At 40.9% G+C, this 25,500-nt stretch overlaps 1 protein-coding gene across 1 annotated transcript in view; it reads left to right on the forward strand.

Annotated features, from left to right (window-relative positions):
• KIF3A (kinesin family member 3A) overlaps positions 1-25,500 on the forward strand; it is a 407,615-nt gene that overhangs the window by 77,976 nt on the left and 304,139 nt on the right. Inside the window, exons 2-7 of the mRNA XM_078775379.1 lie at positions 584-854; positions 1,799-1,943; positions 3,587-3,671; positions 4,988-5,093; positions 10,683-10,822; positions 17,619-17,816. Coding sequence (XP_078631505.1) covers positions 584-854; positions 1,799-1,943; positions 3,587-3,671; positions 4,988-5,093; positions 10,683-10,822; positions 17,619-17,816 — 945 coding nt within the window. The remainder of the gene's footprint in view (positions 1-583; positions 855-1,798; positions 1,944-3,586; positions 3,672-4,987; positions 5,094-10,682; positions 10,823-17,618; positions 17,817-25,500) is intronic.

Genomic DNA, 25,500 nt, shown 5'->3' on the forward strand with positions numbered 1-25,500 from the left:
CGCACACGAAGGAAAAGCGGGGTGTAGCAATAGGTTCTGTGCATCCTTCCATCCACAAACGCCAAGTTATGATCGAGGAACCGGTTAATTTCAATTGAATGTTTTATTTTGAACATGAATCCGAACACAAATCGGAAAACGATATGTAGTTTAGCAGTACTTTGGCTCTGAAATTGTCCCAATTGCACAGGTGCAGAGAGGATGAGATCATTGTTTTACTCTGTCTGGCAGTAAAACAGAATTGAAAGTCATTCCAAACAGGAAGCGCTGTTTTTATTCCTCCGTTAGTGCGGCAGGGCTTTGAGCATGGGTAGTAACATTAGTTAGGGGTTGGAGAAACCTCACTGCACTAACGGAGGGTTAAGGACGTCATAAAGGACACAAACACTAATGTAATGTGTTAAATATCCTGGTGTAACAGCCACTAGGTGGTAAACTTCCTGAATGAATTTTTTCTATGACCATTACAATATTTCTTTATTTCAATTGAATTATCTACCTGAACACTGTGTGGGGTAAGGTGTTCTACGAATTCTCCAGTGATTAAATGTATTTCCCATTCTGTTTTTCTTTGTCTTATCAGAGCAACCGCAGTGAAAGATCGGAGGGCGACAACGTGAAGGTCGTGGTGCGATGCCGCCCCATGAACGAACGGGAGCGGACCATGGGCCACAAGCAGGCCGTGCACGTCGACGAGATGCGAGGCCAGATTGTTGTACGCAAGCCCGATTTCCTTGACGAGCCCTGCAAGAGTTTCACGTTCGACACGGTTTTTGGACCGGACAGCAAACAGGTCGATGTGTACAACCTCACTGCGCGACCCATCGTAGACTCGGTGCTCGAAGGTTACAATGGTGAGGATTACCTGACACCTGCTTGCTTTGTTGCAAGTGATGGATAGGTTTTTATATCTGAACTCTTCTGCTCGACTGCTGTTACTCCAAGCGTTTTCATCCCTCCTCGTTTATTGTTTCCTTTTGCGTTTTCTGTTTTCCCATGATTTTGCATTTATTATTCATTTATTGTTTCTTCTGCCTTTGTTGTGGAACGTCTGCTAGTGAAGTGCACCTCCGTGTCTTCTCTGTGGGTGGGTTATCGTTCTTATTGAGGCTTGTACGTCACATGCATATTGCACAAAGTCACAAATTTGCAGCAAACTACACAATCATTCCACAGTGACTATATTGAAGAACCCAAACGATAATCTTCGATGCCTTGCCACGTGACAGTTAATACAAAATGTCAGAATTCCAATTCTTTCCTCCTATGAGCTTGGGTTCAAAGGGAATGTGCGGAGTTTGCTGAAAATCCACACTCGCAAAACAGGCCCTTCGTCGAAACAATTTATTAGTGTAGCAATTTGAAAAAGGGATGCGTTTTCCCTCGAGTCTGGAAGTGACTTTAGTCATACCGTGAACACTGTTTTAGCAACTATGATAATAACGATGCAATCGGAGCATTGGTATCCCTGTTGGTAGAAATCACAAAAGCTTCCTCTAGCACCCTCTGGGAGTTACTTTGGAGGCAATGCCTGAGGCCGCTACTTTGAATTTGGAATCCTTTGGGAACACCTAAAGGCTGATAACATGGCCGTATGCTGGAGAACCTGCATGTTTGGAGAATCCCGTTGGGATAACTGCATTCCAGGAGACTGAAATTTGAGAAGCAAAAGGAAAGTTATGGCCCAGGTAGACTTGAGAGTGCTTTGAAGGGCAAAACCTGAGCTATGTTGTCTCATGTCTGTTTGCACCAGGCCTTCTCCCCTGTTCTTGAGCAGGTTTTTCTTTTGCACCTCCAGGCACGATATTCGCCTATGGGCAAACGGGCACTGGAAAAACCTTCACGATGGAGGGTGTCCGTGTTCTTCCTGAGCTCCGGGGCATTATTCCTAACTCCTTTGCGCATATCTTTGGGCACATCGCAAAGGCCGAAGGAGATACACGGTAAGATGTTTTGCTTCATGTCCCAATTTCTTGCATACCTTTGCGATGTCAATTAGAGAAAAAAAACAAGGTCAGAGCTCACCTTCAAGACCCCCAACCTGAATGTTGAAAATAAAATTGTTGGAAAAATCTCAAAAGTATATTTAAATGACATCTTATGCTTCGACCAGTGTTGCGGCCTAATCAGAGAGAAAATAATTGTCCTTCACCTGTTGTAATTTGTGCTTTGTCATCTTTCTGTGACATTGATCCTCTTGCGGTGCGTGCCTGGGTACATGTGCATTGGGTACTCTGGCACTCATACAGGGTTTATGAAGAAGTGATGGGCAACGAGCCTGATGCCATCACCTGACGACCGATCCACATTAATCGGGAGAATCGTAGGTGGGCAGGGAGGTGATCACAGCGATGTGTAAGAGCGAAGCGGTGGCTCGGGGCCCCCCTGGGGGTGTGCGGTCCACGTGCGCGCCCGTGTTCCAAAAGAACGCGCAAAGCCAGCTTTCAATTCTTCTACCCCGGGATGGATGCTAATGGCCTCGGCGATGTTCCTGGGATAATGAAAGTTCTGTTCTCTGAGGGCCTGATTATCACTTGGAAAATGGAATAATTGCACGACTTTCTGCCCATTTCTCCCTACACGGCAAAGACCACTGCACTCACCACAGCAGCTGGACATCTTGAAGGGATTGAATTTTTAAATTAAATAATTGTTTCTTTGTGATATATTTTTGCCCTATTTTTAAATCCCCCCCCCTGGTGAGCTGTCCGTCCATCATTGGCACAGGTGTGTACTTTCTTGGCGAACTGACGCTTTCTTGCTAGTCTTCTCGGTAGTCTCAGGCCTACAGGCTGCCATTCGCTTTGCTGTAATTGAGGAGCATGTCTAACCCAGGCTCCTTCTCTTCCCGGACCCTTATCTCCGAGGCAGGCTGTTCTAATGAGGCTTTTAGTCAGCACCTGTAAGGCTGCGTTGTCACTAACCTAGCGAGCTCCGAGTACACACTTTGTATGCCGACGTATTGCACTCTTTGTCAGCACCGCCCCTTTAAACCAGACTTCGTCGTTAGGTTTAATTCTAAAGCTTAATTTTTTATTTTCAGTGTTAACGAAACGAGTGTTCTGTATGTTCGATATGTTACCCAAAGTACAAGTCTCCCTGTAATCAAACTTCCAGAATAACAGTTGCTTCTTCCACCCACAAATATAAATATATATATATATATATATATATACAGTATATATATATTATCTTTCCAGCAGTTTAATTGATTTTGACAATTGCAAGTTTTGTTTCCCGTTCGTATAACGTGACATGTTATTTGGAAATGACGTGTGCTTCAATTTCATCCTCATTGTAACCAAGCGCATCAACCAGAATAATAATTCCGAAAGCAAACCCGAACGCAGTCGAAGCTAAATCTTGGCACATCGTCCGCCGTATAATCAGAGATAGCTAACAGGCTTGTTATGCTCACCTGTGATACCTTCCCTCCAGCAATCGCCTCGGCTGTCCCAGAGCCGCCAGGTCCAGGCCTGCTTTACATGTGTGTGCGCGCGCAGCCTGACGGAGACTTGACAGCTCCGAAAGAAAGAGCGGAGTTGTCCCTTGACTATTGTGCACGATTCATCTTGCTTGTGGACAGGTTTCTGGTACGAGTATCTTACCTGGAGATCTATAATGAGGAGGTGAGGGATCTTCTTGGGAAAGACCAGAGCCAAAGGCTGGAGGTAAGGGGTGTTGCAGCCCTTTTGAACTTTTAGCCGGATGAATAAAAACGACTTTCTCTGTCTTCGCTTCTCCAATACAGAATAACTTTTCTGTAGAAGTCGTGTCCATCTATTGCAGACAAAAATCTATCAGAGTTTACCTGCAGTTACCAGCTCCTTTAGCCCTCATTTGTTGAAATGCCGGTAAATGTTGAACAGTTGAAATAAGCATTCGGGCACCGAGTTACCTGCAGTTACCAGCTCCTTTAGCCCTCATTTGTTGAAATGCTGATAAATGTTGAACAGTTGAAATAAGCATTCGGGCACCGAGTTACCTGCAGTTACCAGCTCCTTTAGCTCTCATTTGGTGAAATGCCGGTAAATGTTGCACATTTTATGTAAAATAGAGATTTTTGAATGTCATCTGAGATGCTTGCTTTCTTGGCATTGACAATGCCCAGAAGCACACAGTACCAAACCAAGTCTGCACAACTGGATTTTTGCAAAAGCAAAAGTTTTGCAAACGGAAGAGACTGGAGGAATGCAATGATGCGGTAGATTGGGGAAAAGAAAAAGCCGCTTGTCAGTTGGTAGCAACCGAAAGCTCATTTGGATTGCATCAAATTTGTTTAGAGTCCTGAGTGTGTTGCAAGCAGGCCGGATGGCATCGCGAGTTTACAAACAAGTTTTTTTCTTTCTGCTTTGCAACCTTGATCAGAGTCGCCCCGAAGCCTAGTTTTGGTGCTCCAGCACCGACATCGTTATTCATGCATGCAGTTTTTTTTTAAAGATTTGTCGGGAAACATGAAATGGCATACATGAATACGAAGCCATCTGCACACTTGCCATGTGATTTGTTTGCATGTTGAGGGGATGTAGAACTTGTACACAGAATACCTGAAATTCACCTACTCCGCACAACTGTGCCTTCAAACTTGTTGCAGTGTTCCTTAAGAGTCGCATGCGTTGCATACGTTGGGTGACGTTCTTACGTGAAGCCGAGGCATCACATGTCTTGATGTGGCAGTTATTTGTTCACTTGTATTTCTCACATTTCGATTCTTGAGGAGAGTGTATTAGTAAGATGTGGAAGTTTTCATTTTATCATATTCCACCGCACTTTCACATTATATCACATTGCTTTCCCATCTTGCCTGCATAAACAATAATGAACTCTTCAGGGATGCATTTTTTTGGAATCTATTTTTGTGCAATTCTCCGAAAATTGGATTGTGATCGTCTCCAATACATGGCTGAAAAAAATTGGGACTTTCTAAAATTGAGAGTCCGCACATGTACCCCGAGACAACATCTTTTATTTTTGTCCTGTGTGATAGGTGAAGGAACGTCCAGATGTAGGTGTGTACGTGAAAGATTTGTCCGCATTTGTGGTGAACAATGCTGATGACATGGACAGGATCATGTCTCTGGGTCATAAGAACCGTACGTTTCCTTGCTTCATATTTTTAAAATTAATTGCTAATTTTTCAATTTTAATCTTGAATATTTTCACAGACTATGTACAATGTACATCCATGACACACACATGTACAGTGCCTTCCGAAAGTATTCACGCCCCTTGACTTTTTCACAATCTCCGGTGTGCTATACACTTACATATCATATTTTCCGGTGTATTTTTTTTTTTTGGGATACAAGATCGAGGCTCCTGTAAAAGCTAACATCAATCACAAAAAACAAACAAACAATCGGACAAAGAAAACATACAATAAAGGGAGCGGGAGACAAGATGGGGAGAGAGAGGGAAGCACACAATTACAACAGCAGAGAACAGGGACATCGGAAGATCTGTGGGAGGGAGAGGGCTTGGGGGGAGGAGGCATTGGGGTGGGGGAGAGGTATAAAACACATGGACACTGCTAGGATTTCCAGGAAAGAAGTCGGTATTTCAAAAAAAGTGTATCTGGGGTGAATGAACAGGGGTAGAAAAGATTAAGGTTTTGGATGAATGAAAATGAATGAATGATCGTTTTAAGGCCATTTTTCGCCGCTAGAGCAGGGGTTAGCCTTGCGGGCCCCATGCCAATCATGGTTCCCTGTTTGAGGCAATGTTTTTATGGCCGGATGCCCTTCCTGACGCCAACCCTTGGTCGCCTCTTACGATGCGCAGGGATACGGTGTACCTATTCTAAATCGGGGTACACACCGTGATCATTCATCCCAGCAAGCTCGTACTCAATTTGCCGACCTCGGAAGGATTACAGGCTGAGTCAACCCCCCTGGCGTTAATTCAGTGATCGACCGGGATTCGAACCCAGGATCCTAGGATCCCAAGCCAGCACCCTAACCGCTAAGCCAACACCAGGCTGGGGGAAGATAAGAGATGGTGGTGAACAGCTGTTTTAAAGACCTGGAAGGTGGAGTGGGATTGAAGGGAGTGGGGGAGTTTGTTCCAGAGGCGGGGAAAAAGAGGAATGAAAGATTTAAGGTGAGCAGAGAGCCTAGATTTTGGCAGTTTCACCAGAAGAGGGTTGCTGGCAGATCTTGAGCGACCTGTAGGAATATTTGGGGGACAGAGCCCAGAGAGAGCTGGGGAAGCAAGGCCGGAGAGGAGTCGGTAGAAGTCGTGGTATTAACCACGACTGTGCGTTAACCCGCACTACTGTTTTTCACCCCCCCACCCCCCCAAAAAAAAAAAGAATTCATGCTCCCTGCGAAGTTTGATGATGTCGGAGAGGACGTGCGTAGTCTTATCATCTGCGTCATCGGGTACATGTTGGGAGTTGTATGTGTGGCGTCGAACCGACAGATCATGGTGTGCCATTAACCTGTAGGCCCACGACAGGCCGGTCACGAAGTCCCCAATGTCATCCTCGGCTAAGCTCCTCGTCTTCAGCCTGAGAGCAAGTGTGACACAAGTGTTACACAAGTGTTACACAAGTGTTGTAAATGAAAAACGTGTAAATTTAAACTGATTTCCCATTGTAAGAGGCAGAGGTTAGGGTGAGTGCTGCCTCATCCTCATCTTATTGTCCTATTTTTACTATTACAATGGTTTAGTCCATTTAAATTATAATGTTTTAGATCCACCTGGTGTTCTCCAGCTCCAGTAGAAAGTCATCATTTGAGAGCTCCTCCCGGTATGAGTCCAGCAACTCCTACATCACCCTCCTCCAACTCATCAAAGCCGACAGTCTTGGCCATTTCGATGATGTTACGTCGTGTTTTCAACACATCATTATTCAAATTGAAACCCTTAAAGCCTTGAACATATTGATGGCAAAGTTTCTCCCACACACCATTCATACAGGAACAGGTGACTTCCCTGCAAGACTCCTCAACAATACATGGAACATCCCTTATTGTAAAGGCATTCCAGACTTCTTTTACAGTCATATGATCATTGTCAGTTGATTTCACCTGCAAATCATGAAATCATTATCAAGTTTACAAATGACCTTCGGAGATAATAGACCTTGAATGCAGCCATCACTCCCTGGTCCTCATATCTCCTGTACGTCCAAACGCATCCATTGTTACTTCCATAGTGATGGACTTCCTCTATATTTTGCTGCCAACCTTGCTACTCCACGGACACTTTCCACTCATGATTGCAAGGGTTGCACACAATACAGCGGCACAATTCACGTGCAAAATGGGAAACACTACATGCACGACACTGACATGGAGGGTTTCTGGAAACTGAGGGAGGGGAAGGCAATATAGCCGGAAAGGGGATGCTATCGTGAACACGTCGCGAACGCGTTACTCACGCACGCGAGTCACGTGCTTACAAAAAAGGATATAAATGACAGGTGCGCACTACTACAAAAATGCGCCAGCACAACACGCATAAAACACAAGCTTACCATACTGGAACTGGAATGGACGCCATTAATAGTCTGGTGACGTCACACGCCAGGAAATGGTAGAACGTTTTTTCAATTTAAATCCTATGTATTTTTAAAGTAGCATTAAATTCGATACATATTCGTGATTTAAACGCATCGCAACGTGTACACTTCAAAATAATCTACCTTGGTCATGGTGGGCCTGGCGCCGAGGCGCCACTGGAGCCATTGTAAACCCTTACCTGGACACCAGGTGGGTATTCCCGTCAAGCATTCCCCACTCCTGTTTGTCAATAAATCAGAATTGCCAGGAACATGATGACATGTCGGGGTTACCGTGCATGACTCGACAGGTAAAAACGTGCAACTGAGATCGCTTGTACTTACGTAGTTACCCTTGCGCTCGCGAAGCGAAAAGTGGGGTTAAGCATTCCGGTACGTACGTACTTGTGCCGTACGTGTCTGCATTTTAAAAATTCATTTTCTCGGCAACTGTTGGTCCGATTCACATGAAATTTTCACCATAGGAGGGCCTCCTCCTGCAGAATATTTTAATGATTATTATGACGTCATAGGTCACGTTGTACAGGCGCCATCTTGGAAAAACTTCGCACCTCTATATCTCTGAAACCACTCCATGGAAAAAATTGAGACCTGGCTCATTGTCATCTACTCCCCATGGGGAATAAGATATGTTAATGATGATGTCATCAGTGCCTTCGTTATGACGTCATAATTAGACAAGTACAACACTTATCCGATCATTAGTAACTTTTTTTCAGCAACTGTTGGTCTGATGGACACGCAAATTTCACCATAGGAGGGCCTCCTCCTGCAGAATATTTTAATGATTATTATGACGTCATAGGTCACGTTGTACAGGCGCCATCTTGGAAAAACTTCGCACCTCTATATCTCTGAAACCACTCCATGGAAAAAATTGAGACCTGGCTCATTGTCATCTACTCCCCATGGGGAATAAGATATGTTAATGATAATGTCATCAGTGCCTTCGTTATGACGTCATAATTAGACAAGTACAACACTTATCCGATCATTAGTAACTTTTTTTCAGCAACTGTTGGTCTGATGGACACGCAAATTTCACCATAGGAGCGACTCCTCCTTTAGAATATTTTAATGATGATCATGACGTCATAGGTCACGTGGTACAGGCGCCATCTTGGAAAAACCGAAAATTGTTGCACCTCTATATCTCCAAAACCGCTGCATGGAAAAAATTGAAACATGGCTCATTGTAAAGAACTTCCATATGGGAAATAGGTGTTGTTAACGATGACGTCATTGGTGCCATAATTATGACGTCGTAATTCGACAGGGACAACGCTTAGTCTGATCAGTTTGAAATGATCTATGCAACAATTATATTACTATTAGAGAATATAAATTTATGATGTTATCGCTCATGTGGTCTGGCAGCCATATTAGATCACAGAAAAAAAATGTTCAAACACAGAAAATTTGGCTTGCAATAAGTTGACTGTGCAGGGTAAGTATTCTATGAATACCATCTTTTTTTACATAATTTTGAAAGCTCTAAATGTTCCCGATATGTATAACATAGATCTAATGGCATATGTGAGACAATTGGAATATAATTGAAATTCAACATTAATTGTTTTTTAGACCTTCACTCTTACATTCCTCTTTTTTCCCGCCTCTGGAACAAACTCCCACACTCTCTTCAATCCCTCTCCTCCCTCCAGGGATTCAAAACAGCTGTTCACCAAATTCCCTGTTTTCTTTCCTGAAATCCCTAGTTGTGTCCATTTGTTTTATACCGTGTACCCCGACCCAGCCCTCTCTCTTTCACAGATCTCCTGATGTCCCTGTTGTCTACTGTTGTTGTGTTTCCCTCTCTATCCCACTCCTTTTATTATATGGTCTATGTGTTAGCTCTTATACGAGCCTTGACTTGGTATGCAAAATATAAAAGTTTGCTTGCGATTGGATAAGTAATGACCGAATGTATTGCGGTCAAGATTTGTCAGACAGACGGACCCCAAATTGCGTATTTTCATATGATGATTTAATTATATACTTACCCAGCGCCGCCGAGAGAGGGGTGGAAGGGGGGTGACCACCCCGGGCCCGGGACCTAATATAATAGGGGCCCATAATTATTGCTTCAAATTTTTTTGTTTCATATAATGATTGTTTGTGATGATGATGAAACACCGTGTACAGTTTTATTTTGTGTCTCCCTCCAAGTTACTCAGGGCAATTCCCCGACATACTATTTCCATGGGCAGTAAACACCCTCCCTCGTGAAATAAACTACTGTGGGAACAACTTACATTATGATAATTGCGGTGATGATGTAATGGCGTAAATGACACAGGAATGTTGGCCAAACCCCATCCGAATGAAATTAGTTAATAAACAAATCCGTTCATCTATACTATAACTATAAGAGAGCCGTGTGTGTGTGTGTGTGTGTGTGTGTGTGTGTGTGTGTGTGTGTGTGTGTGTGTATGTATACATAGTATTACATATAAATTTTCCTTATTGGGTGTAGGTCGGGGAGTGTTTTAGGCACCTACAAAAAAATAGAAAAAAAAATTGATTTCTTCAAAAGACCAGTAGGATTAGAACATCACCGGGTAACTCCGGATACTCCTGCTCCCACAGGAATAAATGAATAACACTCCAATTTCCCTTAACCATGGCATGTGTTTGGTCTGACGAAAATTCGGAAACCTTCTTAGCGATAGGTTGATAAAAAAAATTTTTTTTTAAAGCGGGGCCCAGATGAAGGGGGCTCGACACTTGGTATAGCCCCAGGACCCATTCTGGCTCTCGGCGGCTCTGTACTTACCACTGCGTGGGGTGAAGCGTTCGACGACCTCTCTAGTTTTCTGATTTAGATCTATCTAACATTACAAGTGTCAGCATTTAATCAAATGATTGGCGGCCATTGCTCCTGCTTTTTACTTCTGCTTTAGTTTTCTTTTCTTGCTGCTGTGCTTCGTCTTTGTACGCTATTTTAATTTTTGAAGATTTCATTTTGAATGGAAATATGTAATGCTCACGTGAATGAATAGTATCTTTACTACGTTGTGCTAATTTATTTTAGTTGATGTGTTTATTTATTTGATTATTGTGTTAAAAAAAAAGTGTGCTTATTTTTCCCTCCCCATTTTTCCTGTATTTCTGTTTCCCATATTTTCCTGTCTTCTTTCCATGGATGCATTTCCAGGTTCAGTGGGAGCGACAAACATGAACGAGCATAGCTCACGCTCACACGCCATTTTCACAATTACCATCGAGTGCAGTGAAAAGGGCACTGACGGAGATACACACGTCCGTGTTGGAAAACTACACCTTGTGGATCTGGCTGTGAGTTGCTTTGTTGTGCTGATTGGTTCATTCTAGTGAGATAGGAATTTAGTCTGAACTCGGACTCTGTCCCACCCTAGTTTCTATTTTCCAATTTTGGATTTGGGAACGTATGACTCATCAGTCAACAAAGTCAGCCCAGTTTAACACAATCATATTTCCAGAAGTCCTCATCAACAAACATTCCTAGTTCCCATTACTTTGTTTTCTGATAATACATGTACCTCAGCAACTGTTGCTACACTTCAGTTATTTTTATGAGTTCTCATTCACTTCTTTTTACTAGTGAGGTACCCGTGCTACGCACCGGTGGGAGGCCAGAAGCAAACAGACAATGTAGAAACGGCGAATGCTAACGCATGAAACCAATAAATTCCACATTCCTGTAGCACCTTCAGTCGCACGTCAGACATGGACAGCAAGTTCGTGAAGGACTTCCATGAAAAACGTACCCGTTGGCAAACAAACGGGTACGTTTGTTCCATACCCAGTTGATGGCGAATCTGCATGTGGCGATCCGCGAATTTCACGTTTAGAAAGTAGAAACCATCACAGCATTTCGTCATTCACTTGAACTTGATATCTCTTTTTTCATTCCAAACAGCATAACTCCAATCACAAATGAAATAACATTAATATAAAAAATAAACTTTTAACAACATTCGTGACATAAACAAATATTTAAATCCTGATGTGAAGTTCCGTACGGTTGGGTGAATACAATTACGAATTCAAAATCGTAATTGTATTCACTCAATTCCAATCATCAATTGATACTTTAACAAAACGATTAACACGATTCACGTTTAACGATTTAACATTACGATTGAATGACGGTTGTATTTGGATATTATCAAACCCGCGCATTGCCGTCATCTGTCCACTTCCGCATCGCGGCTGGTTCATAATTGTCGCAAAATCTAAAATCTAAACAGTATTTGTAGAATTCCAATAAAAGCCACATCACTGTTCATATCTGTAAATATTATTCCATCATGTTTGGAAAAACTGGAAAATTGGAAAACTTTGAAAAATTGGAAAAACAATATAGCCTATTTTACTCCCAGGCGTCCCAGGAATACCCACCCAAAATATCGTTGCGATCGTTTGAGCCGTTTTTGTGGTACCTTCAAACGGACAGACGGACATTTGGTGAATTATAGTAAGATTATTACTCAGAACATACACGTGGTCAGGGATGAGGTGGGAGGGAGGGGAATGGGAGTTGCTAGGGGCGTTATGGTATTATGCTTATTCAAACGTGTAATTGGAAATACCTCTCGATGCGTAATTTGAAAGATCTCACTGCACTGGAAAACGTGGGGATAGGAATACTGTAGTGTAAAGGGTGGGACTTGTAATGCCCTCCTCTCCCATCTGCCGACTACATGATACACATTCCCATACAGAAATTGCGTCCCCTCTCCTCTACCCTTCCCCTTCCCCCAAAGACCAATGGCAAAGATCAAAACGTCCCTGTGCACTAATGAGTGATGCTGATCCGATGTAGCAAGTGTGGATTTAATCGGCCCAGAACTGTAGGAGTAGCGTGACAAAAAAACCCCCCAAAAAACCATACATACTGGCCTGTGAGTTATAGCTAGGATTCATCAACTTGATTGTATGTTTACATAGAAATGAAACCCTGAACCGGGTGAATTCTTATGAAATAGCCATCTTGCTTGGTTTGCATGTGCTGTATGATTTTCCTTCATTTGCCAAATTGTAATTCACATCATCCGAGAATGATGAGCAGGTTTATAATAAAAAAAATGTAGATTTTTCAAATCATACAGTCGGGTAGGTCTCATCTCATGTTATGTATGCTCGTATAAACGACTCTGCTCATCTACCGTAATTAAACATCCCTTTAATTTTCAGTTTAAGTGGTATGACACCATCACCATATTAATCATCAGATACCCGAGGGCTGATGATGATGCTGGTGATGGGAATAGAGCCTGTGATTGATGCTGTGAAGAGAAGCAGGTTGAGATGGTTTGGTCATGTGTTGAGGAAGGATGAAAGTGACTGGTTTAGAAGAGTGATGGGAATGAATGTAGAAGGAAGTAGAGGACGGGGAAGACCGAGAAAGACTTGGCTTAAGGTGGTGGAAGAAGAAATGGGTTTAGTATGGAGGTGGGTTTAGGTGATGCTGTCCTTTGACCATTTGACAAAATTATTAATTTGCCTTTTCCATATTCTCATAATAAATCTTTTTTGAAAATTTGATGACAATATCTCAAATGGTAAAGCGTTATTGTCCAGAAAGACACACATACACACACACACACATACACACATATATACACATGTGCACACACACGCACATATTCACACACTCACACACGCACACGCACAAGCACACGCAATACGCAATATATATATATATATATATATATATATATATATATATATATATATATATATATATATATATATAGTGCGTATCAAAAAAAAGGTAATTCGAATTCAAGGGGTTAATATGCAAAGGTTATTTATTTTGACAATTTACCTGTGGTTTACTAATTAAGAGGAGATCCTCAGCTTTGCATTGATACCTTCCATGCATCATTGCTGTCACACATGACCGAGTACATGTTCATTGAAAATGACAAGTTCAAATCGCATTTTTACAAGTTTGGTTAATCGATGCAAGTCACGATAATTGGTGCAAAATGAACGTTAGATGTGAACTTTTCTCAGGAATGATTGGCCTTTATGCACCCACACCTTCAACATGGCCACCTCCCCTTTCAACACAAAGCTCACAGCGACAGAGCATGCCCTGAACTGCTCGTCTCACCATAGCCGGGTCATTGTGCAAAGCATCCACTTCATGTCGAATACGGCCCTGCAATTCGTCAAGATCACGGGGAGGAGTTACGAACACCTTGTTCTTTAAATGTCTCCAAAGTAAATAATCGCATGGTGTGAGGTCAGGTGATCTTGGCGGCCATTCCACTGCATGGTTGAGGGTGATGACTCGGTCTCCAAAGAGTTCCATCAGTCGATCTCGGACAGCGATAAGACGATGTGCTGGGGCGCCGTCTTGGGCCCACCAGAGATATCTGAAGACACCACGAACCTGTCGCTCAAAGTTCTCCTCCAGCTGTGGTAAAACTTCATCATTGATCATCTGCAGATACCTGTTACCATTGATATTCCTTTGAAAGAAAAATGGTCCGATCACCTGACCACTTCCACAAAGTCCCAACCAAACAGTCCACTTTTGTCGATTCATGTTGGTGTCAAAATTAAATTCCGAGGGTTGTCCTGTCGGTGCATATTCAAGAACATTATGGGTGTTGACCTTGCCGTCCATGGCGAAAGCAGCTTTGTCGCCGATAACGAGATACCGCAGGATTGACATCTGCTTCGCAACGTGCTATCAACCATCTGGCAAGCACCAGCCTCCTGGAAAAATCCCCTGGCGTAAGTTGATGCCGGATGTGAATCCAATATGGATGTTGGTGGAGGTCCAGTCTTGTGATTCGGTTGAATGTTGCTGAAGGCAATCTCGTCCCATTTCGTCTTGCGATGGTATCCCTAGGATGCTCCAAAACTTGCTGCCTTACTGCTGCAATGTTCATTTCCCGATCGCCCAGTGCGCCTCCTAACCAGAATTCTCCTTGTTGCGGTTGAGGCTAGTGCCATGCTCTTGGTATTTTCGAACATTTGCCCAGATGGTTTTGGCTGCTGGAGGCTCCCGTTCTGGGAAACGTTCCCTGACCGCATCTCCAGTTCACTGCAAACTTCCAGTTTGGTGAAAGGTTGTAACCACGAAGGTCCGCTGTTCAGTCCTAAGTTGAACCATCTTTTCAATGACTCAGACTGTCTCTAAACCCATACATTGTAGGCCCATCTTAAATACCCATCTTAAACAAAGGATTACGCAACCGGCGATTACCAGACCAGCTCAACAATTTTACATTATCAACTTGGCAGTAAACAAGTAATGCGTCCATTTAAAACTGTCTTGCACCGATTAGCCAAACTTTATAAAAATGCGATTTGAACTTGTCATTTTCAATGAACATGTACTCGGTCATGTGTGACAGCAATGATGCATGAAAGGCATCAATGGAAAGCTGAGGATCTCCTCATAATTGGTAAACCACATGTAAATTGTCAAATTAAATAACCTTTGCATATTAACCCCTTGAATTCGGATTGCCTTTTTTTTGATACGCACTGTATATATACAGTCACGTGAAAAAGTAAGTACACCCCATGTAAAGTTTTGACTTTTTCAACATATTTCAACATACAGCTATTTGATCTTCATTTTAACAATATTTATAGATAAAGGTGATATAATATAACAAATATCATGAAACATTTACATTTTGTAGTCCATTGTATAATTTAAATAAACATAAATGCAAATTTCACATGTGGAAAAAGTAAGTACACCCCTACATTTATCACTACTTCAAATACCTAAAATTAGAATCAGGTGCACCAACTCAGGTGCAAATGATTAGAACATCGTTGGAGAGGATCTTGGAGGAACCTGTCTTATTTAAACCTTTGAAAGGTATTTAAACCTGGATTTTAAAGCCCTTCGAGATCATTTTGATGATGAAAGAGAAGTGTTGGTCAGTGAGTCACTCGAAGAAGGACTCGGTCTCTGTCAAGAATGGAATATTGAAGTTGAAAGACGTCAGAGACGAAAGAAACGAATGGCTGATGAGAACTTGAGAGACGCTGGGTTAACAGCCAAGGAGGAAATGGAAAGTCATGAAGGGAACACTCGACCGTCTTTATAGAGAAATGGATGAAAGGTTCGCTCGTTTGCACGACACTGACGCGGAATAGACCAGCCATGAACGAGTCACTTCCTCACCACGACCATTTCCCAATTTCCTCTTGAACCAAGTTTTGTTCATTGAGCGGTTATTTGTTGGTAGGAAAGGCCCCTCACTGTTCTGGAAATACTTCGAACCCAGCTTTATTATTTCTGTTCTCAACGCGTCAGGCAGAATTGCTTTTCCAGTATCCTTGTCGAAATTCAGAAGTCCAATGTCATGCTGTTCAATCACTTCTGGTATGACAGTTCGAGGCTCTTCGACACCATCCAGTTCACTAGGTTCAGTGTTGTCAGGTACAATCTCGTCAGGTCAAATCTCGTCAATAAACTCAACATCACCACCACCACCATCGTCCTCGCCTCCTGTCATGTCCACGTTCTCTCTGGCAGCCTCACTTTTAATCTCGTCATACTCTGATTTATCTGACTTGACTTCCTCCTCGGCTTGTGATGCATTTGTACTTCATCCACCTTCGGATTCTAACAAACTTGTAACAGGTGCAGGCGACTCCATGGAACGTGTAGAACAACTTGTTCCGGGATTTTCAAAGAAGGGCATGAAGAACTTGCTCGACTTCTTGGCCTCCTCCGTCTTCAACTTTCGTCTCTTCCGTCCTTCAGCTCCACTTTCCTTCTTCTTCGTGAAGAAACGTTTCATGGTCTTCTTACACAATGCTCTGAAATAAGGAAATGGCACTTTTAATAAGAACATTAAATTTCACAGATTTTGCACAAAATTCTCGACTACCTCCCTAGTTTGCACAGGAGAATGGTCTTACTGCCAGTTGGCACTGAGCAGTGGTACTGTGAGGTATGTGGTCATGTAGCTCCCAGCACTGTATTTTTACCTGATAATTTATATAAGTGGTTTAACAATCTAACCATCCTAGTGCTTCTCACCCATGATAAATCAAAGACAGATCATACATCTGAAGAAAATTCTTTTTTCACTATCCGAGGATGGCTTGTCTGACTTTAATAGAAACTGCTCAGTGGCACCCCCCTTCAAGTGGTGCCCAGGGCATGTGCCATACCTGCCATACCTTAGGTATGCCACTGGTCTCTCCATAAAGACTGTCTGGAAAACTCTCCCACCATTGGTATTAATAATTTTTTGTAATAATATTAATGTTATGTTGTTATCATTCATTTTGTTATTAGAAGCGGCCTTGGAAAAATGCCACGATAAAGCTAATTTAACATGGATATATACACCTCAAACACGCAACACTTTGGCGGCAATGGTGGGGAAAACTCGCGTGGAGGAGAAAACCCCCTTGGGAAGGGAGGCAAATGAATATTCTACAACCTTCATTGTGTGACCCTTTGTCCTCCTGTCATGTTTGGTTGAGATTGGATAAGCAAAATTTGAATGTATCGCGGTCAAAGAATCATCAGACAGACAGACAGACAGACAGACACGAATTTGCGTATTTTTGTATGATTCTTCACCAATGAGAGATGGGGCCAAAAACGATAACGTATAATCAATATCTCAAAACGGACGATATCTCAAAAAGTTGTGGACGGATTATGACAAAAGTATTTGGATGAGTTTGTTAGATGTCAAGAACAAGCCGATTCGATTTTGGTTCATGTCCGGATCCAGATCTGGCCTATCATTGGGATACAAAACATAAATTGTTCAGCCTGTCGGAGGTATGCGCTCTACCGAGTGCCGTTCTAGTATTAATTATGGGTTGGTCATTTGTGGTAACCCCATGCAATAAGTTTGACTCTGCCTTGCTTTTTTATCCTTGCAGGTTTACCTGACTTGTTATGTTAACCTACAATGTGTTACCCGTCTGTTAAGATTTGCATATTTTGCCAATCAAGTCTGTTAAACTTAAGATCTGGCCATTGGCACCTAAAGCCTTGCTGTTTGCAAACTAGATGTATGGTTTGTTTATTTTTATGGAATTTAAAAATGTTTGTCCTTTAATATTTCAACATGTATGGCGTTGTAATTGTCACACGCATTAGGGCTCAGAGAGACAGACCAAGACGGGTGCAACAGGGCAGAGGTTGAAGGAGGCGACGAAGATAAATCTGTCACTATCGACCCTTGGAAATGTAATCTCAGCACTTGTAGATGGAAAAAGTACCCACGTGCCATACCGCAACTCCAAACTGACTCGGCTTCTTCAGGACTCGCTTGGAGGAAACTCCAAGACTATGATGGTGAGTGCGTACTTTATGTAGCGCGTGTCCAGAGTACATTGATATTGAGAATTTTTGTTCAACATAAAGCCCCACATACATACTTTGTAACATGACTGCCGCTACATGTTATTATAAATGCCTTTGTGTGACATGACCGCCACTACATGTTATTATAAATGCCTCTGTGTGACATAACCGCCACTACATGTTATAAATGCCTTTGTGTGACATGACCGCCGCTACATGTTATTATAAATGCCTTTGTGTGACATGACCGCCACTACATGTTATTATAAATGCCTCTGTGTGACATAACCGCCACTACATGTTATTATAAATGCCTTTGTGTGACATAACCGCCACTACATGTTATTATAAATGCCTTTGTGTGACATGACCGCCACTACATGTTATTATAAATGCCTCTGTGTGACATAACCGCCACTACATGTTATTATAAATGCCTTTGTGTGACATGACCGCCACTACATGTTATTATAAATGCCTCTGTGTGACATAACCGCCACTACATGTTATTATAAATGCCTTTGTGTGACATAACTGCCACTACATGTTATTATAAATGCCTTTGTGTGACATGACCGCCGCTACATGTTATTATAAATGCCTTTGTGTGACATGACCGCCAGTACATGTTATTATAAATGCCTTCATGTTATGTGACCACTACTACATGTTATTATAAATGTCTTTTTGTGACATGACCGCCACTACATGTTATTATAAATGCCTGTGTGTGACATGACCTCCAGGACATGTTATTATAAATGTCTTTGTGTGACATGACCGCCGCTACATGTTATTATAAATGCCTTTGTGTGACATGACCGCTGCTACATGTTATTATAAATGTCTTTGTGTGACATGACCTCCAGTACATGTTATTATAAATGCCTTTGTGTGACATGACCACCCCTACATGTTATTATAAATGCCTTTGTGTGACATGACCACCACTACATGTTATTATAAATGCCTTTGTGTGACATGACCACCACTACATGTTATTATAAATGCCTTTTTGTGACATGACCACCACTACATGTTATTATAAATGTCTTAATGTGACATGACCGCTGCTACATGTTATTATAAATGCCTTTTTGTGACGTGACCACCAGTACATGTTATTATAAATGTCTTTGTGTGACATGACCGCTGCTACAAGTTATTATAAATGCCTTTGTGTGACATGACCGCTGCTACATGTTATTATAAATGCCTTTTTGTGACATGACCACCAGTACATGTTATTATAAATGTCTTTGTGTGACATGACCACTGCTACAAGTTATTATAAATGCCTTTTTATGACATGACCACCAGTACATGTTATTATAAATGCCTTTTTGTGACATGACCACCACTACATGTTATTATAAATGTCTTAATGTGACATGACCGCTGCTACATGTTATTATAAATGCCTTTTTGTGACGTGACCACCAGTACATGTTATTATAAATGTCTTTGTGTGACATGACCGCTGCTACAAGTTATTATAAATGCCTTTTTGTGACATGACCACCAGTACATGTTATTATAAATGTCTTTGTGTGACATGACCGCTGCTACAAGTTATTATAAATGCCTTTGTGTGACATGACCGCCAGTACATGTTGTTATAAATGTCTTTTGGTGACATGACCACCACTACATGTTATTATAAATGTCTTTGTGTGACATGACGTCCAGTACATGTTGTTATAAATGCCTTTGTGTGACATGACCACCAGTACATGTTATTATAAATGCCTTTATGTTACGTGACCACCACTACATGTTATTATAAATGTCGTTGTGTGACATGACCTCCAGTACATGTTATTATAAATGCCTTTGTGTGACATGACCACCACTACATGTTATTATAAATGCCTTTGTGTGACATAACCACCACTACATGTTATTATAAATGCCTTTGTGTGACATGACCACCACAACATGTTATTATAAATGTCTTTGTGTGACATGACCTCCAGTACATGCTATTATAAATGCCTTTGTGTGGCATGACCACCACTACATGTTATTATCAATGTCTTTGTGTGACATGACCACCACTACATGTTATTATAAATGCCTTTGTGTGGCATGACCACCACTACATGTTATTATAAATGCCTTTGTGTGACATGACCACCACTACATGTTATTATAAATGCCTTTGTGTGGCATGACCACCACTACATGTTATTATAAATGCCTTTGTGTGGCATGACCTCCAGTACATGTTATTATAAATGCCTTTGTGTGGCATGACCACCACTACATGTTATTATAAATGCCTTTTTGTGGCATGACCACCACTACATGTTATTATAAATGCCTTTTTGTGGCATGACCACCGCGACATGTTATTATAAATGCCTTTGTGTGGCATGACCACCACTACATGTTATTATAAATGCCTTTTTGTGGCATGACCACCACTACATGTTATTATAAATGCCTTTGTGTGGCATGACCACCACTACATGTTATTATAAATGTCTTTGTGTGACATGACCTCCAGTACATGTTATTATAAATGCCTTTGTGTGACATGACCACCGCTACATGTTATTATAAATGTCTTTGTGTGACATGACCTCCAGTACATGTTATTATAAATGCCTTTGTGTGACATGACCACCGCTACATGTTATTATAAATGCCTTTGTGTGACATGACCACCAGTACATGTTATTATAAATGCCTTTATGTTACGTGACCACCACTACATGTTATTATAAATGTCTTTGTGTGACATGACCTCCAGTACATGTTATTATAAATGCCTTTGTGTGACATGACCACCCCTACATGTTATTATAAATGCCTTTGTGTGACATGACCACCACGACATGTTATTATAAATGCCTTTGTGTGACATGACCACCACTACATGTTATTATAAATGCCTTTGTGTGACATGACCACCAGTACATGCTATTATAAATGCCTTTGTGTGACATGACCACCACTACATGTTATTATAAATGCCTTTGTGTGACATGACCACCACTACATGTTATTATAAATGCCTTTGTGTGACATGACCACCACTACATGTTATTATAAATGCCTTTTTGTGACATGACCACCACTACATGTTATTATAAATGTCTTAATGTGACATGACCGCTGCTACATGTTATTCTAAATGCCTTTTTGTGACGTGACCACCACTGCATGTTATTATAAATGTCTTTGTGTGACATGACCGCTGCTACAAGTTATTATAAATGCCTTTGTGTGACATGACCGCTGCTACAAGTTATTATAAATGCCTTTGTGTGACATGACCGCCAGTACATGTTGTTATAAATGTCTTTTGGTGACATGACCACCACTACATGTTATTATAAATGTCTTTGTGTGACATGACTGCTGCTACAAGTTATTATAAATGTCTTTGTGTGACATGACCGCTGCTACAAGTTATTATAAATGCCTTTGTGTGACATGACCGCCAGTACATGTTGTTATAAATGTCTTTTGGTGACATGACCACCACTACATGTTATTATAAATGTCTTTGTGTGACATGACGTCCAGTACATGTTGTTATAAATGCCTTTGTGTGACATGACCACCAGTACATGTTATTATAAATGCCTTTATGTTACGTGACCACCACTACATGTTATTATAAATGTCGTTGTGTGACATGACCTCCAGTACATGTTATTATAAATGCCTTTGTGTGACATGACCACCACTACATGTTATTATAAATGCCTTTGTGTGACATAACCACCACTACATGTTATTATAAATGCCTTTGTGTGACATGACCACCACAACATGTTATTATAAATGTCTTTGTGTGACATGACCTCCAGTACATGCTATTATAAATGCCTTTGTGTGGCATGACCACCACTACATGTTATTATAAATGTCTTTGTGTGACATGACCACCACTACATGTTATTATAAATGCCTTTGTGTGGCATGACCACCACTACATGTTATTATAAATGCCTTTGTGTGACATGACCACCACTACATGTTATTATAAATGCCTTTGTGTGGCATGACCACCACTACATGTTATTATAAATGCCTTTGTGTGGCATGACCACCACTACATGTTATTATAAATGCCTTTGTGTGGCATGACCACCACTACATGTTATTATAAATGCCTTTTTGTGGCATGACCACCACTACATGTTATTATAAATGCCTTTGTGTGACATGGCCACCGCTACATGTTATTATAAATGCCTTTGTGTGGCATGACCACCACTACATGTTATTATAAATGTCTTTGTGTGACATGACCTCCAGTACATGTTATTATAAATGCCTTTGTGTGACATGACCACCACTACATGTTATTATAAATGTCTTTGTGTGACATGACCTCCAGTACATGTTATTATAAATGCCTTTGTGTGACATGACCACCGCTACATGTTATTATAAATGCCTTTGTGTGCCATGACCACCACTACATGCTATTATAAATGCCTTTGTGTGACATGACCACCACTACATGTTATTATAAATGCCCTTGTGTGACATGACCACCACTACATGTTATGATAAATGCCTTTGTGTGACATGACCACCACTACATGTTATTATAAATGCCTTTGTGTGACATGACCACCACTACATGGTATTATAAATGTCTTTGTGTGACATGAACTCCAGTACATGTTATTATAAATGCCTTTGTGTGACATGACCACCACTACATGTTATTATAAATGCCTCTGTGTGACATGACCGCCACTATATGTTATTATAAATGCCTTTGTGTGACATGACCACCACTACATGTTATTATAAATGCCTTTGTGTGACCTGACCACCACTACATGTTATTATAAATGTCTTTGTGTGACATGACCACCACTACATGTTATTATAAATGCCTTTGTGTGACATGACCACCACTACATGTTATTATAAATGTCTTTGTGTGACATGACCACCACTACATGTTATTATAAATGTCTTTGTGTGACATGACCGCTGCTACAAGTTATTATAAATGCCTTTGTGTGACATGTCCGCCATTACATGTTGTTATAAATGTCTTTTGGTGACATGACCACCACTACATGTTATTATAAATGTCGTTGTGTGACATGACGTCCAGTACATGTTGTTATAAATGCCTTTGTGTGACATGACCACCAGTACATGTTATTATAAATGCCTTTATGTTACGTGACCACCACTACATGTTATTATAAATGTCTTTGTGTGACATGACCTCCAGTACATGTTATTATAAATGCCTTTGTGTGACATGACCACCCCTACATGTTATTATAAATGCCTTTGTGTGACATGACCACCACTACATGTTATTATAAATGCCTTTGTGTGACATGAGCACCACTACATGTTATTATAAATGCCTTTGTGTGACATGACCACCAGTACATGCTATTATAAATGCCTTTGTGTGACATGACCACCACTACATGTTATTATAAATGCCTTTGTGTGACATGACCACCACTACATGTTATTATAAATGCCTTTTTGTGACATGACCACCACTACATGTTATTATAAATGTCTTAATGTGACATGACCGCTGCTACATGTTATTATAAATGCCTTTTTGTGACGTGACCACCAGTACATGTTATTATAAATGTCTTTGTGTGACATGACCGCTGCTACAAGTTATTATAAATGCCTTTGTGTGACATGACTGCTGCTACATGTTATTATAAATGCCTTTTTGTGACATGACCACCAGTACATGTTATTATAAATGTCTTTGTGTGACATGACCGCTGCTACAAGTTATTATAAATGCCTTTTTGTGACATGACCACCAGTACATGTTATTATAAATGTCTTTGTGTGACATGACCGCTGCTACAAGTTATTATAAATGCCTTTGTGTGACATGACCGCCAGTACATGTTGTTATAAATGTCTTTTGGTGACATGACCACCACTACATGTTATTATAAATGTCTTTGTGTGACATGACGTCCAGTACATGTTGTTATAAATGCCTTTGTGTGACATGACCACCAGTACATGTTATTATAAATGCCTTTATGTTACGTGACCACCACTACATGTTATTATAAATGTCGTTGTGTGACATGACCTCCAGTACATGTTATTATAAATGCCTTTGTGTGACATGACCACCACTACATGTTATTATAAATGCCTTTGTGTGACATAACCACCACTACATGTTATTATAAATGCCTTTGTGTGACATGACCACCACTACATGTTATTATAAATGTCTTTGTGTGACATGACCTCCAGTACATGCTATTATAAATGCCTTTGTGTGGCATGACCACCACTACATGTTATTATAAATGTCTTTGTGTGACATGACCACCACTACATGTTATTATAAATGCCTTTGTGTGACATGACCACCACTACATGCTATTATAAATGCCTTTGTGTGGCATGACCACCACTACATGTTATTATAAATGTCTTTGTGTGACATGACCACCACTACATGTTATTACCTTCGCAAAAGCGGAAGGTTATGTTTTGATCGCTGTGTATTTATTTGTATGTCTTTGTGTGTGTATGTTAATCGCATAACTCAAAAAGTATTCAACCGAATTGCATGAAATTTGGTGGGATGATTGGTTATTATACGGGACACATTTGATTAGATTTTGGGAAACAGATTTGCTCAAATTCTGACTATTTTTAACTCGATCGTATTTCACTCAAAGTTATGAGCGACTGAAGAAGAAGATGTCCATCCAGGACGTCATCACTATAACGCGATCTCCCGCGATCATTTCAACCTCAAAAAAAATTATAATTGCAGATTTGACAATAGATGAGGCATATTAACAAACGAATGAAACAGATTTGCTCAAATTCTGACTATTTTTAACTCGATCGTATTTCACTCAAAGGTATGCGCGACTGAAGAAGAAGATGTCCATCCAGGACGTCATCACTATAACGCAATCTCCCGCGATCATTTCAACCTCAAAAAAAATTATAATTGCAGATTTGTCAAGAGATGAGGCATATTAACAAACGAATGAAACAGATTTGCTCAAATTCTGACTATTTTTAACTCGATCGTATTTCACTCAAAGTTATGAGCGACTGAAGAAGAGGATGTCCATCCAAGACGTCATCACTATAACGCGATCTCCCGCAATCATTTCAACCTCAAATGAAATTCAAATTGCAGATTTGTCAATCGGGGAGGCATATTAACAGACGAATGAAACAGATTTGCTCAAATTCTGATTTTTAAAAATCGATCGCATTTCACATAAAGTTTGAGGTACTAAAGAAGAAGAAGATTCGTTTAGCTTCTCAGATAAAATAAATAATTCTGTCTGCAATTTCAGGTTAATTACCTTCGCAAAAGCGGAAGGTTATGTTTTGATCGCTGTGTATTTATTACCTTCGCAAAAGCGGAAGGTTATGTTTTGATCGCTGTGTATTTATTACCTTCGCAAAAGCGGAAGGTTATGTTTTGATCGCTGTGTATTTATTACCTTCGCAAAAGCGGAAGGTTATGTTTTGATCGCTGTGTATTTATTTGTATGTCTGTGTGTGTGTGTGTGTGTGTATGTTATTCGCATAACTCAAAAAGTATTCAACCGAATTGCATGAAATTTGGTGGGATGATTGGTTATTATACGGGACACATTTGATTAGATTTTGGGAGCAATCGGGTCAAAGGTCAAGGTCAAGGTCACGAAAAGGT

This window comes from Myxine glutinosa, chromosome 4 (genome assembly GCF_964187855.1).
Source record: "Myxine glutinosa chromosome 4, kmMyxGlut1.1, whole genome shotgun sequence".
NCBI lineage: Eukaryota > Metazoa > Chordata > Myxini > Myxiniformes > Myxinidae > Myxine > Myxine glutinosa.